This window comes from Camelina sativa, chromosome 5 (genome assembly GCF_030686135.1).
Source record: "Camelina sativa cultivar CO46 ecotype springtype chromosome 5, ASM3068613v1".
Lineage (NCBI taxonomy): Eukaryota > Viridiplantae > Streptophyta > Magnoliopsida > Brassicales > Brassicaceae > Camelina > Camelina sativa.
Window position 1 is genome coordinate 22,622,094 of NC_141884.1, and position 15,969 is coordinate 22,638,062.

At 38.8% G+C, this 15,969-nt stretch overlaps 1 protein-coding gene and 1 pseudogene across 1 annotated transcript; both read right to left on the minus strand.

Moving 5' to 3' along the window:
• Positions 1-3,126: 3,126 nt before the first annotated feature.
• On the minus strand, positions 3,127-4,650 carry LOC104789384 (putative disease resistance protein At1g59620 pseudogene; annotated as a pseudogene).
• Positions 4,651-6,960: 2,310 nt separating this feature from the next.
• LOC104787201 (dynamin-2B) lies at positions 6,961-14,992 on the minus strand. Its single transcript, XM_010512732.3, has 22 exons — positions 14,536-14,992; positions 14,018-14,068; positions 13,781-13,901; positions 13,560-13,652; positions 13,177-13,238; positions 12,907-13,024; positions 12,424-12,760; positions 11,567-11,714; positions 11,243-11,344; positions 11,033-11,152; positions 10,652-10,735; positions 10,441-10,568; positions 9,993-10,077; positions 9,710-9,866; positions 9,299-9,375; positions 9,054-9,110; positions 8,601-8,745; positions 8,371-8,510; positions 7,978-8,091; positions 7,811-7,878; positions 7,545-7,717; positions 6,961-7,427 (listed from the first exon to the last, which is right to left on the minus strand). The coding sequence occupies exons 1-22, from the start codon at positions 14,674-14,676 to the stop codon at positions 7,189-7,191; spliced, it is 2,760 nt and encodes a 919-aa protein (XP_010511034.2). The 5' UTR covers positions 14,677-14,992; the 3' UTR covers positions 6,961-7,188.
• Positions 14,993-15,969: the final 977 nt, after the last annotated feature.

Sequence of the window (15,969 nt, forward strand, 5' to 3'; positions counted from 1 at the left end):
ATAAACCCAGAAAATACTGAAACTTGCATCAAATGAAAGATAAAACAAAGATCTATAATATTGGAGAAAGAATCAAACTCGAATTCTAAATATTCTGAAAGTTATGAAACCAACAATATTGAAGAATCTAGTGCTTTCTCTCTTAAAAGAAGTACAAGATCTAATAAAAATAAAAGTGCAAAAGGAATAATTCCCAAAAGGGTAAAAACTAGGTTTTTGACTATTCTAAAAAGCTGGACTCTTGGTGGCTGCTAGGTACAAGGTCCTTAAATAGAAAAAGTAGTGGAAGCCCTAAAAATGCTAAAAGACAAAATAGATAGGCGGCTCGGCCCAACTCGACCCGGTGCTCGGCCGAGTGACCGGTTGAGTTGGCTTCTCTCGTGCAGCTTCCACTCGGTCGAGTCCCTCTCTGCACACGGGCGAGTGTCTGGTCGAGTGGGCGGTCGAGTGGGACTCTGGGCCTTGTTTCTTCAGCCTTAACTCTCTTGCTTTCTCCTCTTGATTGCTTCACTTCTCCTCAGCAATGCTTCCATGCTCCTTAAGCTCCAAAATCACCTGATTATGCATGAAAAGATGCAAAAGCAATGCAACTAAACTCTAATGCATGATTGGTCCTAACGCTATGCAATAATGGTAAAAATGGATAGTAAAAGATGAAAAAGATGTGAATATACTAAGGGAAAACAGGATAAAATATATGAACATCAAATGTATACAAATTGGTGATACCGGTCTCGGCCACAATGGAATCTTATAGACTAAATTTCTTATCCATTATGCCCCTTTGCTGGCAGCCGCTAATGCTATAAACTCTGATTCCATAGTCGAACTTGTAATACAAGTTTGTTTCCTAGAATCCCAAGAAATGGCACCTCCTCCAAGCAAGAACACCCAACTACTTGTAGAAGAGTGACTTTCTACGTTGGAGTTCCAAATTGCTTTAGAATATCCTTCTAAAACCGAATGAAATCCTACATAGGACAAACCATAACTTATGGTTATGTTAAAGTACTTAAGCACTCGTCTTATAGCTTGCCAATGGTGAGTACTAGGATTACTAGTATATCTAGTCAACTTTCCTACCGGATAAGCTATATCTGGTCTTGTACTTGTCTTAGCATACATTAAGCAGCCAATTAGTTATGAGTATTCGAGTTGTGAAATCGCTTTTCCCGTATTAGGCATAAGCTTTACACTCGCATCTATGGGAGTTCTCACAGGAGAACATTTCTCATAATTGAACCTTTTAAGCACCTTTTCAATGTAATGAGATTGAGATAAACATAGACCTTTGTTCTCACGCTTGATCAAATTCCAAGAATCACATCCGCCTCCTCCATGTCTTTCATGGCAAAATTTGATGACAAAAACATTTTAGCAAGTTCTACTTGTCTTAAGTTTGTACCAAAGATCAACATGTCATCAACATATAGGCAAATGATTACTCCATTACCGGAATCATCAAATTTGCGATATAAGCACTTCTCCGCTTGATCCAACTAATCCATTTGATAAAATAGCCTCATCAAGTCTTTGATGCCACTATTTAGGTGCTTGCTTCAGCCCATACAATGACTTTATTAACTTACACACATTTTGCTCATTCTCGGGCATAACAAACCCTTCAGGTTGCTTCATATAGACTTTTTCTTCCAAAACACTGTTCAAGAATGCTGTTTTAACATCCATTTGGTGGATCACAAGATCATTAATAGCAGCCAAAACAATAAATAATCTCATAGAAGATATTCTAGCAACAGGAGCATAGGTATCAAAATAATTGATACCTTCCTTTTGTCTAAAGCCTTGGATAATCAATCTAGCTTTAAACTTGTCAATTGTTCCATCGACTTTCATCTTTGTTTTAAAGATCCACTTGCAGCCTAAAGGCTTGCAACCAGGTGGGAGATCTGTTAAGATCCATTTATTATTCTCTATGATGGAGTCTATCTCATCGTTTACCGCTTCTTTCCAAAACGCAACGTCTTGAGACTTCATAGCCTCATCAAATGTTCTAGAGTCCTCATCAATATGATAACAATATGAATATTGAAATTCAACCTCATCTCTTGACCCCTCAACTAAATAAAGCTGAAAATCGGGACCAAAAGATTTTTCAATTCTTTCTCGCTTGCTCTTGGGGAGTATATGTGACGCGTTTGAAGGAATGAGTGTGTCAACTCCTTCTATTGTTCCACTTGAACTAGGAACCAGATCCATTATGAGAGTTGACTCCAAGTCAATTCAATACTATCCAACAACCAGCTGTAGTGAAGATGATGTGTGGATCATTTATCCAAAAAGTCTTCTTTAATTTTACTAAAGTTTCTTAAAAATGACATAATTCCAAATTACCAATTTGGTGTTATGATTTTTGTTTTTAATGCTAACTAAGATAGGAAGAGGAGTTTCACCTGATACTCTGTTCTTGATGAGAGTTCGTCCCTTCATCACAAATTAAATTAATTGAACAAACGTAATACGTTAAAATATTTTAGTAATCTTCTCCTCCTTCCAATCTCTCCTCAAATTTTGTCGGAAGTGAGAAGATTATAAGGTTCTTCTAGACAAAACCTGTAAAACAGAGTCTGCTTTGAGGTTTAGTGGAGTATTCACTTTGTGATTCTACTCTCAGATTCTGAGTTGAGATACAAAACTACATAACTTCACCTATACGTTCAATATCCATGGACTGTTTCTGGTCTTTCTTTTTTTTTTTCACTCCGCAATAGACATAACTCTATGGAATGTTATGAGTTTTGGGTATGGATGTTGTAACATTATAAGATAAACACTGGTTTTATATACAAACAACATCAACCCAAAAAAAAAAGCACACACACAGAAAACAGGGCAATAATATTTTTCCTGGGTACATGTAACCAGTAATTGCTCAGAGCATCAATACTCAGATACTTACAAGATTAATCGCAGCCCATCAGGAAGCTTCTGTACTTGTGGACAATATTGAATTCTCAGAGTATGAAGCAGTGGCATGGAGCTCCTTCTACTATCCACTCTTCCCACTCTCGTAGTCCTGCAATTATCGGAAACTCACCGCCTGAACAAACCATTCCCATCCCACAGTAAGATTGAGACCATAAAACAAACCTCCTTCCACTAAAGCAATTTCTCTGGAATCGGCATTGGACCCTCCACCAAACGATGTTCAGGTGGGAAGGGAAGTGGTTTTTTTCATGTAACATGGTGTGAATATAACAGAAGGAACGTGTTGGATTTTGTGATAATCTTCTCCTCCTTCAGACAATCTCTCCTTCCATTCTTGTTCCATTTCTATTTCCTTTAAAGAATATATGAATCGCATCCCATCAGGAAGCGTCTTCAAGTTACGACAAGCAATACGCAGAGAATGAAGAAGGGGCATGGAGCCTTCTTCTACTAACCACTCTTCCCATTCTTTTAGTCCAAATAATACTAGCTTGTGCAGTTGAGGAAACCCACCGCTCGAGCAAACCATTCTCTTCCCACAATAAGAATTAAATGATAAAAAGACGTCATATAAGTGAAGCAGCTTCTCTAGAATTGGCATCGGATCCTCCTCCGAACGACAACCAGTTAGAGTTATGGTTAGTAAGGTGAGACGGGAGATTTAACCTTGGCATATATATGGACGAGTTCAGCTGTTTGAGATTACAGCAATCCAAAACAAACCCTTCTTTATCATTCGAGTAACCACTTACTGTAAGAGATTCCAAGTGTCTAAACTTACTTAAAGATGAAGAGAGAGCTTCCGTTGTACACCCCTTGCTGTCAACAAAGACGGAGAGAGTCTCGAGATTTTTCATTCGGAGAAGATCCCTAACACTGCAATGCTTTATTGAGAAGTTTTGCAACGTCTCCAGGTTGACTAGATTACCCAATTCTACCACTACCTTATCATTAATTTCCTCTGGTAAAAAGAGGTATACGAGTTCTCGCGTATCTTTCATGAAATTGGGAGGCATGTAGATTGAATATTTCTCTTGAACACATAGGTTTAAATAGACCAGCAGCTTTAGGTTCTGAATAGAAGAAGGTAGATGAGTTACATATGCCTGAGATAAACTCAAATATCTCAAGTGGATGAGCTTCCCAATGCTAGAGGGTAACTTCCCTCCTTCAAACTCTGCATGAGAGAGATCTAAAACCCTCATCAACTGTATCCTGGAAAAGAATAAATCTGATGCCATCCACATTACCATTCCACGTAACTGCTTCTTGAGAAACAAGAGTGATCTAAGTTTTGGATTCTCCCCCTCCAGATGATATGTTCCATCATGCCGATGTACAGTGAGTCTACGTGATTTACAAGGAAACTTAGCGTTTGCAGTTATTTTCCTGTCAACAATTTGTAAGAAATTCTCTTCTTCAGCTTTAAGCAGACAAACTTCTCTCATCATGTCATGTAAGTGACATGTTTCAAATCTTGACGTCAACTTGTCCCTTACAGAAATAACCATGTTTCTCTTCACCAATTCTTCTATGTATCCATCTGCAACATTTCGAATACTCGCTCCATCATAATACCTCGGCTTTTGTATTCCTTCTGCAGCCATAAATAGGACAATTTCCTAACAGATATTGTAAAATATTCTGGGAAATGGGCAAGGTAGAGGAAGCATTGCTTCAAATATATAGGCAGCTCTTCAAAGCTCATATACAAAATCTGATAAACCGAACTCATATTTCTGTCATTTTAAGGTCGTCGCTCCAACGATGAGAGATCTAATATTCTCATAAACCCTTTTCCACTCACTTAATGTGTGTTGGGAAGCTAACAAGCCACCTAACACTTTGACAGCCAATGGTAGTCCTCCACAGTGTTTGATCATCTTCTTACCCATCTCTTCTCTTTCTAGATCAACTTCAAATTGAGAAATGGCCGCCTCACGTCGACGGATTCAGACATGTCAGCTCCTCCAAATGATCACAAGTGAGCTTGACGTTTGCAGCGTCAGCCATAATCGAAACACCGATGGCGTTTCGAAAAGTTGTCGGGGCAAATTGAAAAATGGCCGCCTCACGTCGAGCTAAGTACGTCATTAAAAAGGAAGGGAGAGGAAAAGTAAGCCCACACTCGGTAAAATACTTTTCCGAAAGACATATGAACCCTGGAGGGGCGTCCCAGGGACGTTGACCTGGAGTCGGGATCAAGATGTCAAGTTCGACGGTCAACTTCCCGATACGAACCGCTGCAGTGGCAGCATCTTTTTTCAGCGTCGATTTACGCATATGAGAGAAAATATTCGCGGTCGGCAAAGGGACGTCACTCGTGTCAGAAGAAGATGGGTCGTCGGTTAATGGCTCGTCAATCAGAGAAGGGATCCTACAGGGAAGTCCCGATGAGCTGGAAACGGCCGTTTCAGAAAAAAGACGATGCTGGATCTCTTCATACCGAGCGGCGTCAGAACCAGCCGTCGACAAGTCGGAAGAACTCCGAGAACGAGCCATACGACGAGCAGACCTAACAGAACCGTTGGATTCAGAAGAAGTGGCTCGTCGAAGATGACTCTCGGCGGAAGGATCGGAAGACATGGATCGAGAAGGATTTATAACGAAATGTGCGAAAAACGCTAACAAACAAAATAAACGACGAGATAAAAAGAGGGGAGAATACCTGAACGATGAGAAGCACCAGAACTTGACAAAGTGATAATGAGAGAAGAGGGGTGGTATTTATAGGAGAGGAAAGAAGGATCTAGAAACGCACGCGCTCAATGACGATATAACTTCCGGACTTCACGCGCGCCAAAGCGCCGCACACGGTGATTCGACCCCAACCATCGTGACCTGTTGTCTCACGCGCGACCTTTAGTTTTCTCAATCCTTGTCCGAAGATTCATCGTTTCGACAATCAAAGAAGCGACCCTTCATCTTCTCACGAGCGTTCTTCACCTAAAGACTACGAACTAAAGGCGAAGGGGGGGGACTACTGTTGGGGGTAGATTCCCACCCCAAACAAGAGGCCTGGCCCAGAAAAAGCCCATGATAAACCTTCAAAGGAAGGAGGGGTAATACTGTCTTTTAAATAGACGAACCGAGACGATTCCCTATAAATACAGGCGTACGGCCTTCAGAAGAGGGGATCGCGGAAAAAGGCAAGAGAATTCGTGCAACAAGTACAAGAGCCCTAGATCATCCAAGCAAGAGTCAACGGCTTCAGAGTCAACAGCTTAGGAATCGACGAGTTAACAGCTCGTCTATTATTCTCATCTGTTCGTGTAACTCGTTTAAGTCGTGTCGTAACCCGTCTTTTGTGTCTCGGCACCGATTAAATAGAAGAGAACTTCGACCTCCTTTTACCGAACTAAACATACTAATTGTGACCGATTTGGACATCAACATTCTCTACGACGCTCAACGTTCTTCCGATGAAGATCATACTAGGGTTTCAGAGAACACGACCATCACCCATCAGAAGAAGGCGGAGGTTGAAGTGTTGAACCACCACTATCACTTACTCTTATGACCAACACTTGCCAAACGCCAAGCACAGATAAGTTCTATGTTACGAGACCCAACGTTTTATGTGTGGAACCACTTCACTTTGTGGGATGTGATTTCAAGCCATCAATATTATTTAGGGTTAACCAACGGTAATCATATTATTACCATTTTCTTGATGACCAATTGACCACTGTACTGAAGCATTTGTTTTTTTGCAAAGAGTTTTACTTCTTACAGAAGAATACGATTTAATCCTCTTCCACAGTGGAATGATAAACTTGATAATGGTAGTCGATTTCGTTTAGAATATGAAAATAGTTTATTCGTTTAGTCATTTCAATTTGTGGTTGGGTGGGCGATTAAGTGTTTTAATGGATAGACACTCTATGGAGAGCGATACATAAGCTTGTTCTAAATGGAAACATTTTTCACTTTCATTTTCCCAAGATTTTAGATGCTACTAAAACAAAAGTAACATCTTCTTTAATAAAAAAAAGAAAAAAAAAAAGCATATGACCAATATGAAGACCAAACTCATATATGTGTCTCTAACAAATATCTATCTACAAACACACGCCAGTACATCATCATCATATTATCATTCTGTTATTTTTTGCTTTAACTAGTGAAGGAAATAAGAAAAATAGTCCCCGAAACGGGGACCAATCCACAAGGGCAAAAAAAGAATGAACTGTGTTTTATGGTTCCTTCAATAACAATACTGGAAAATCAAACAGGTTTCTAATACCTGTAAGATGATCCAGACTGTGGCGGTGCTGGTGGGAGCCTGTTTGGCGTGGTGCGACGGGAGCTGCCACCAGATCCAGAAGAATCCTCACCGTTCTGTGCTGGATCACTGTAACGACGGCTATGGCCGCCAGATCCATATCTTTTCAATGAGTCAGGTCCACTAGCAGCTGCGTTAAACGCATTCATCCAGTCCTCTCCTGAAGCCCCGCCATTGGTTCTCGGGCTGCTTTCTGCAAAAAAAAAAAAGAACAAATAAAGACGACCACAAAAACGAATCAATTCCATGCATCTTCTGTTACATATTAGCACAATAATGAAATGGTAGATGAGTGTGTGTATATGTATACCCGTGCCACTATTGTCAGACCAGCTTGAAGCAGCAGCTGCTCTGTTATCGTGAATGCTAAGCTGTCTTGTGAGCTTTGAAAGAAGAGAGGACTGCTTCTGGTAACGGTCTCTTCGTCTTTTGACATTCTGATCCTCTTGAATCAATGATTCAATCCTCTCATTACCAATTGCGCTGCAGATCAACGGAAAGGAAAGGAGGGACAAATAAGCACCACACCACAGTATTGAGTATACAGTTATACATTGAGAAAGGATGTGAAGAAACCTGATTGAACTGTAAAGCTGATTCAGCATGTCTTCCTTTGATTTCTCTACTTGACAAAGAACAACAGCCTGTTGTATGTAGCCACGGTTTTATTAATATGATCAAGTATTAAAGAACGAGATGGACATGTAAAATTAAAGATTCACAAGAAAAACTGAATAGTCCACCTTTGGAACATTGGCAGCTAGACTGTTGAGAACAGCTTCAACGTAACCACGTACTTCTTGGGACATCCACCGCAATTCCTCTTCCGGGTCAACCGGTTTCCTAACCATCTTATCCTGAAAAGCGAAAGAAAATCAGACAACAAAAGAAAACAAATTTATCGCCACTCTAAGAAACACACTGTCTTACATGCCCAAACAAAGCTATCTTCAACGTTTAGGTATTACAAAATCTTAACCCATCAAGTACGACACAAAGATATCAGTTTTTATGGCAAACACTTTATCATCAAGCTATAGATTAAGATCAGCTAACACATATTTTACGAAAATTCAATTTCTAAAAGAATGGGGGAAAATCATGGGATAAGCATATAGTTTCCTCGTGTGACTTACAAGTGAGCCTTCTGAAAGACTTTGTCTCATGGAAGCGCCAGCCACTTGGCCTCCTCGGGCCTGGATAACCTTTTGCAGCTTATTAATCCATTCATTCTTATCAACCATGCTCTCAGCCTTGAGAATCAGCGCATTGTGAGCTGCAACATATAAGGGCTTCTGAGGATTTGCTCATATAAAGGAGCATAAAGAGGGTCAAGCCGTTAATTTTTGATTATCGCTTGACATACCTTTAAGTACAGTCTTATATGGAACCCGGCAGGTTATCTTAAATACAAGGCCTGGTCCTTTTGAATCAGGTCCATTTGATTTCTTATCTTTGGAGCTCTTTGATTTTTCTCCTTCATCATCAGAAATTTCTTCGATACTGCATTCCTGAGCAGTTTAACAGAGTTTTATGAGACATTTGAATAGTGTACCTAAATAAAACTGGAAAAGGCTAAATATTATTCATGGAACACGGAGCATCCAAATTTTCTCATCAGAAGTAAATGGTAATAAATCGTTTTGCTGTGTAGACTTCACAATTGAAAGTAATCATCAGCCTGCTCAAAGGACCAGGTGGAAGACTCAAAGGACCAGGTCGAAGAGCAACATAAATATGAAAGCCTATCATCACTCTCTTAATTGCAGTTACATCTTTAACGACCAACAAAAAAGTAAGTTTTTCAAGAGAATGATACCTCCAAAGTTACAGTGCCGCGGAAGTTTCGTTCTTCTTGCTTTTTCGTATAACCAAGCTGGAGAAAGGTAAATGCAATGGTAGATCACATCAATAACAATTATAAAAAGATCTTGAAAAAGAAAACAAAATTGTAAGGGAAAGTATAGTGCTAGCATTACAGTTACAATATAAGTGCACAGAGCTTTCTCTTTTAATATATGGATATGGATGAACTCCTGAAGAATATTTGTGATAAACACTAACCTTTCCAGTTTTTTCATTCAGAACAAACCATCGCCTACCCCATCCATTTGTCTTTGCACTTTTCTTCATTAAGTACCCTGCACCAGAGAGTACAATGTAATGTTGAAGACCTTGAAAGTTGGTTTTTATAACAAACTAACACAACGAAAACCCATCCTACACCATAGTAAAGGCTCAAGTGGCAGACAAGAAAAGGAGATTACAAAATTGGACAAGAAAAGCTTCGTCGATGGTTTGATATCAATAAATAATATAATGAAAAGCTGATCCTACACCAGTTCAATGCTTAAATGACAGAAAGGAAATAGAAAAGAAGAGGAAATCACGCAATTGAACTGTTAGAATATCAGATAATCCTAAAAACAGAAAAAAGCATGCAATTTATGGAAAATGGATAGTAGCAAAAAGAACCTGCTGTTATCTCCCCCTCAGGTCCAGCAGTCTTCAGACCAGACACCTCCGGAGTCTCTTTATCTTTATCTTTATCTTTATCTTGCGGCATTAATTTGTCTCTTAATGATTTTAAGCTACCACCAGTTGATGGGCCATCAGGCTGAGGACTAGTTGCCTAAATTACGAGCAGAAACAAGAATTGTTACATTATGTACTTTTCATAAATCCAGATTGAATCTGAGATAAAAGCACTATCTAGTTTTGCTCGTAAATCCAGATTGAATCTGAGATAAAAGCATACCCTGTTTAAGAGCGACTGCTCTGCATCTTGTCCCTTTTTAGAGGAACGACCTTTTAGCTCATCCTCACGACGTTGCCTTTCCATTCTGATAAAGACAGTAAACCGTACAGAAAAAAAAGCGAAACGAATAGTGAGATATGCATCACAAAAGAACTTGTAACATGTGTATTGTATATATCATGACCTGTGCGACAAATGCTGCAGTTACGGAACTATTTAAAAGGGTCAAATTTGTGACTCTAATGAAAGCATTTTAAAACATAAATGTTCATTTCACAGGCAAACATAAAAAATTAGCTGGACACTCACAAAAGTAGATCCATTTAAATATGTCTAAAACTGTTATACATCAAAAGACAGGGAAATTAAGACAATGATCTTATAATTTTGAGTATGATAACGCCACTCGAAATGACAGCCAGAAGGCAAAGAGGGCAGCTGATGTTACCTTCTTTGTACGAGGCGGATGAAGTGCTGAGGAGGTACAAATGCACGCTCCATATCAACTAGTGCAACTACCATCTTCTTAGCTTCACTCTTGAATCCATCAAGTGCGGCACTTGCTATAGCTACAACCTGGTTAACGGTAAATTAAGAAAAGGAACAGCTATTACGAAAATGAATAATGCTACTGAATGAGCAGTGAAAAACATTATTACCTCTCTCTTAAAAGGAGGATATCTTCCAAGACCAGGTGTGGCATTCGCGGAAGCTGAAACTATGTCAACAAGCACTCGGTGAACCTAATAAAAAGTTCAGACCATATTAGATCAGTAATAAATGAGACAGTAAGGCACCAGGTTGGAATAACTTCAGAATAGAAATGGACCGAGACAATATTTATAATAAGGTTGAGTAGGACTTTAATAAGACTAGATCATGAGAATTTAAATATCATCGTGACATGTGTTGAACAGACAATGTGTGAAAAGCCATAGCCAATGTTTCACTATATACTAAATTTCTGAATTCTAATCCTAAGCAGCTAAAATAAGAGGGAGCCAACAACAGATAAGCTGTAAACACTAACATGGACACACCTCATCAACACATAGTCGTGCTGGGTCTTTAGCCAACTCAAGAACAGTCTTTATTAACGATCTCAACCCTTTTTCTGGAGATATAAGATAAGGTTGATAACCATCTGCCTCTAACACGATCTGAAACATTTAGCAAATCAATCTGTCACAATCCAGTCTAAGACTTTTACTTGTTCATAAAATTGGGGTCAAGAATATTTAAAAACCCACCCTTTTGACATTGTTCAAGTCAAAATGTCTATCCAATGGAAGCTGCTTGATACGGTTGGGGAAATTGCCTTCAAAACTTGCAACAACTTTCCAACCACTTCCCTGAAACAAATTTTTGTTAGAGAACAAAATTCATCGAAGTCCACATGAAAGGCACAACGACAAGGCATGCAATTCAAAAACTTTTCCAGTGAAACATATGACATACATCCAAAATGATATAAGATAATCTTCATAAACTTCTTAACTGTCTACATTAAAACAGCACCACACGTCCCATTACAACTAGAAAATGAAAAGGAAAGTCTGGTGGAAAATACTCACTTCACCACCAGCCAAGTGAAGAAGAAACTTGTCCTCAAACTCTCGACAAAGCTCCAAAGCTATTGCCCTTGTGCCTTCAGCACTGCTAACCAGTTGTTCACCAAGCCTTGCTAATTCGTCCTGCACTATTTGAGACTTACCCTGGAGTCTGTGCATGGAAGAAAGGAATTAGTTCAGGATTTTCATAAGAACCACAATCATTTCCCTGAATAATCATCCAGAAAACTAAACAAAAGACAACCATCACATTTTGGGAGAGAAAGGAAACATATAAGCTAAACAGAGGATGAGCATTGACCAAAGACCACGCAAGCAAGAGTTCGTATTTTCAGAACTTGGTAATGATGGAGGATAAATCTGGCACCTATCCATTTTCAGATTACAATTTCCTCTTGTGCAACTTTCGTTTAGCTTTCTCTTCCTTTGAAGATTTTGCCATTTGGTTTATTTCAATTTGTTAAACACTGTTCCTTTCCCTTGCAAATTCAACATAAAGGTAAATTTCTTGACTGTAAGGTAGATTTTCATCTATTAAATCCGTTAAAGATATTAAAGTTTTCCTTTTCCCAAACTAAGCATTTACCTGGTCCCAATATATGCTGCTTAAGAAAAAACACAAAGACAAAGCTTTTTAAAATATCTCATGAAAAATGCGCTAATGATGATGGAAGCTGGAAAGTCTAGCTAACTAAGCCTAAAGAATGACTTCGAAAGAAACAAAACAAATTGGCTTTCATGGAGCAAATTATAAGTCTTCCCTAAAGTACCAGTACCTAGAAGTAGGCAGGCAAACAAACAATCAAATTTTCATTTGCAATTATGACATATAAAAGCAAACATATGGAGAAAGGAAATACCCAGTTAAGATATTTGGAAGCCTTAGCTTCATTCTGCTACGAATCTGGCTAGCAAGAGTATCCACCAGGGCAATTCTGCCAAGTTTGCTTTGAGGAGCACCAGTCAAAATAGATTTAAGACTTTCACTCTCAGCACGCCAAGCAGTTTCCAAAGAGTTCTCACTGCCTCCAGACTGTGCTGATGCAATTGAGACAGATTGGCCAATAAGTGCAACCCATGGAATATCAGTTGTTTTCGGAGGTCCTTGATTTGAAAGGAGAGCCTGAACTGCTGCAAGGGATTTTGGGTTCTCTGCTGCCTGATCAATTTTGCTGATAATTCCTACTGTCCGAGTACCTATAAATAGGGAGTGATGTCACTTTTTACTGTTATAGTATACGTAAAATTCAGATCCAATGAGTTAATCCAAATATAGTAAGGTCACCATAGTAGTTGGGAAGTATAATGAAGGGTCTATATAACGAAAGTGTCTATATACTCACTCTCTGGATCATACTCCTTTGCGGTCTTCAGGGCTCGAGATGACGAAATTTCGGATGCCTGGCTAGCAGGCACAACAACCAGTAATATGGCATCGTTGTGCTGTGCATGTTCACCAATCTTGAAAAGAGAGGAAATAGACAAATTACAAAATGATAATGAATCGATGTTGCCCTACAGCCAGAATGCTGGATAAAAAAGTGTTGAAAATCTCCATAGTTGACAGATGGACTGGGGGGATGAAAAATGTATCAAGGAGTTCCTAATCTTACCATAGAATCGTCTACAATTCGCTGGTCCAGTCCAGGCAAATCAATCAATTTCAGGGGTGGAGCTGCAGTTAAAAGGGCACAAATATGTTATGATGATTGCAGAAAGCAGTAAGGAAACAAATGATATGTGTTTATTCATGTTCCAAGGAGGATAATTATGTTGGAGCTTCATTCAAATATATAATCCAATTACCACACCTTAGCATCAGATTCTAACAAAAAGAAGATGAAGCACTGTTGTGCATTAGACTCAGTGGTAAAAACTTATTACAGCTGATCTGTTCACTGATGTAGGGGACATTCCCCGACTTAGGCTTTGATAATATGGATGTTCCAATAAATAGGATTCACAGTTATGATTGTGCAAGTAAGAAAGGGCTTACCTGTGCTGGTACGAAGTTTTAGGTATATTTCATCACGACCCCTTCCTGAGGCGCCTTTGCTAAGCCTATCTTGTAGAGAATGTCTTAGGGCACCTATAACACACACATTCAAAACAACCGGAATATTTAGTCAAACATTAATCTAATGCATTGTATCTTACACGCAGAAATAACTTCACAAATCATTGCTAAACTGCATATGTGCATATGGGGAGCCTTACTTGCAGAAACTTGTTGATTTTTATTGTCAATTTGTAAGATTATTGCCTTGCTGCTCAGTGATTCTTCCCTACTCAAGTCAATGATTATAGGAGCCCGCGTAGCACCATTCTCACCCGTCGGCTATCCATAGTAATTGTAGCAGATAGGCAATACAGAAAGTGGTTTGGTTACTTTAAGAGAATGTATCAGCCAGTAGTGATATACACAAATTGCCGCACACTCAATACACAACTTACCAGAACTGGATGCCCAATTAAGCTATTCAGAACTGCAGACTTTCCAGCTCCCTGATCCACCAAGAAAAGTGAAATAACTTCAGTCTAAGCATAAGAAATGTTCTTTTCCAAGCCTTACAAGTTACAATCACAAGCACAGAGCAATCTATTCTTCTGTCTTCCAAGAGACAAGTACAACAACGATCTAATAAGAAGAACACATACACTTTCTAAAATAGATTTCTCATAGTTTCGAATACCAAACACATCAACCTTCTCTCCTAAAGCAATACCTCCCAGGTTTAATCTCATAGAATCAAACAATCCCTTATAGAGAGAAACACAACAAATCAAGCTACGAACAAAGAACACATCCTACCAAACTCCTAGGTTACGGGAACAATCATACAAACCTCATCGAGATCCGCAAGATCCACGATATGGCAACCAAAATCCACACTCGATCACAGCATAAAACTAACACACAAACACCAAATACAACCACATCGAAGAAACAGGTAAAGCGAGAGGAAACCCACCACATTCCCTAGGGCAACGACGTTGAGATTAGTAGCCGGCCGTCTAGAAGAAGAGGTCTCATCGGGATCTTCGTCAGCGAGCAGCGACGCCGCTTGTCTCATCGAATCCGAAAGCTGAGACAACTCATCGATCGCCTCCATCGTCGTAACTTCCACAGCGAATCGAGGTAGAATAGAGTACGAGATCTGGACGAAGAAAGGAAACAGCTAAATCCGACGAGAACCAATATCGGTAGCCAGGTGCGGTAGATTTTTCCGGTGATGGGGTTACCGGAATTTCGAATTCGGTGGCGACGGTGCTAAGCTAGGATTTGTTTTTTTCTTTTGTGTGTTTGTGTGTCTTCGTCGGGGAGAGAAAGGGCGAAGACGGGTCATATAACTTAACACATAAGCACGTAAGCATTTAACAAAATTTTCAAATTACATAAATGTTGAAAATTATTAAGTGGTTTTTTCTTTTTTTTCATAAATATTGAAAAATAGCATAAATGTTGGAATTTTTTTTTTCTTTTTGATAATCCTATCGTCATTACAAATGTGAAAGCGTAATACATAAACAAATGTGGATGCGTAATATACATAAATTAACACATTCTTTTTTGGTATCATCAAAAACATTCTCATCGGCTAAATCTGTTCAAGTTAAAATAAAGTAAGTGAATCTGTGAACGTGGTACAAGAATTTGTATCATCGAATGAGGCTTTGCGTATATCTTTTCAAATGAACCAATGGTCAACACCACTTAGTAATCCTGATGTGGGAGGCTGTACCATTTAGAATGTACCACCAAATTTTGGTATTGGGCTAATTGTTTGTGCATAAATTTGTGTATTCGCATTCATTTTGTAGTTTTTATATATGTTAAAGACAGTTGAAGAGAAAACGAGCATCAGAAAAAAAAAAATTGAAAGATCTTTTTCGAAAACGATTAAGAATAATTTTTATATATATTTAATTACTCACAGCATGATATATATATATATATATATATATAAGTTAGAATAATGTAAAGAAACACCCACAAAATATATATATATATATATATGTATATATATGTATATATATATTAAGATAACTCGCGAATATGTAATACGGAAAAACACTTACCGCATAGTTAAAAGTGGGTATAAAAATGTCATTATCACATGCATCTAATGTTTTTTTTTGTCAATCATTGGATCACAACTGGCCGGCCCATTAGCCAAATTCCTACATTCGTAGGAAGCGGGACTCGATCCCTGGTGTGATGGTGTACTAAGGTCACTTCACACATGCATCTAATGTTTATGTACAAAATATATCATCTCAATATTCAGTTAAACCGTATACAAGTGCAAGCTTCTATGATGTACATTAGGGTTCACTTGTGTAGCTAATGGTTCATCTCATCTAGTCATCTAGAGACCTAGCAAATGCAATGTTTCGCTAAAATG

What these genes read in the sequence shown, in the direction of transcription:
- LOC104787201 (XM_010512732.3), bottom strand. Translation starts at nt 14,676, where the DNA reads ATGGAGGCGATCGATGAGTTGTCTCAGCTTTCGGATTCGATGAGACAA. An exon ending in GCGGCACTGTAACTTTGGAG is followed by an intron (nt 8,746 to 9,053) that starts GTATCATTCTCT and finishes TAAACTGCTCAG; the next exon opens with GAATGCAGTATCGAAGAAAT. An exon ending in CAGCTTTACAGTTCAATCAG is followed by an intron (nt 7,718 to 7,810) that starts GTTTCTTCACAT and finishes GTTGATCTGCAG; the next exon opens with CGCAATTGGTAATGAGAGGA.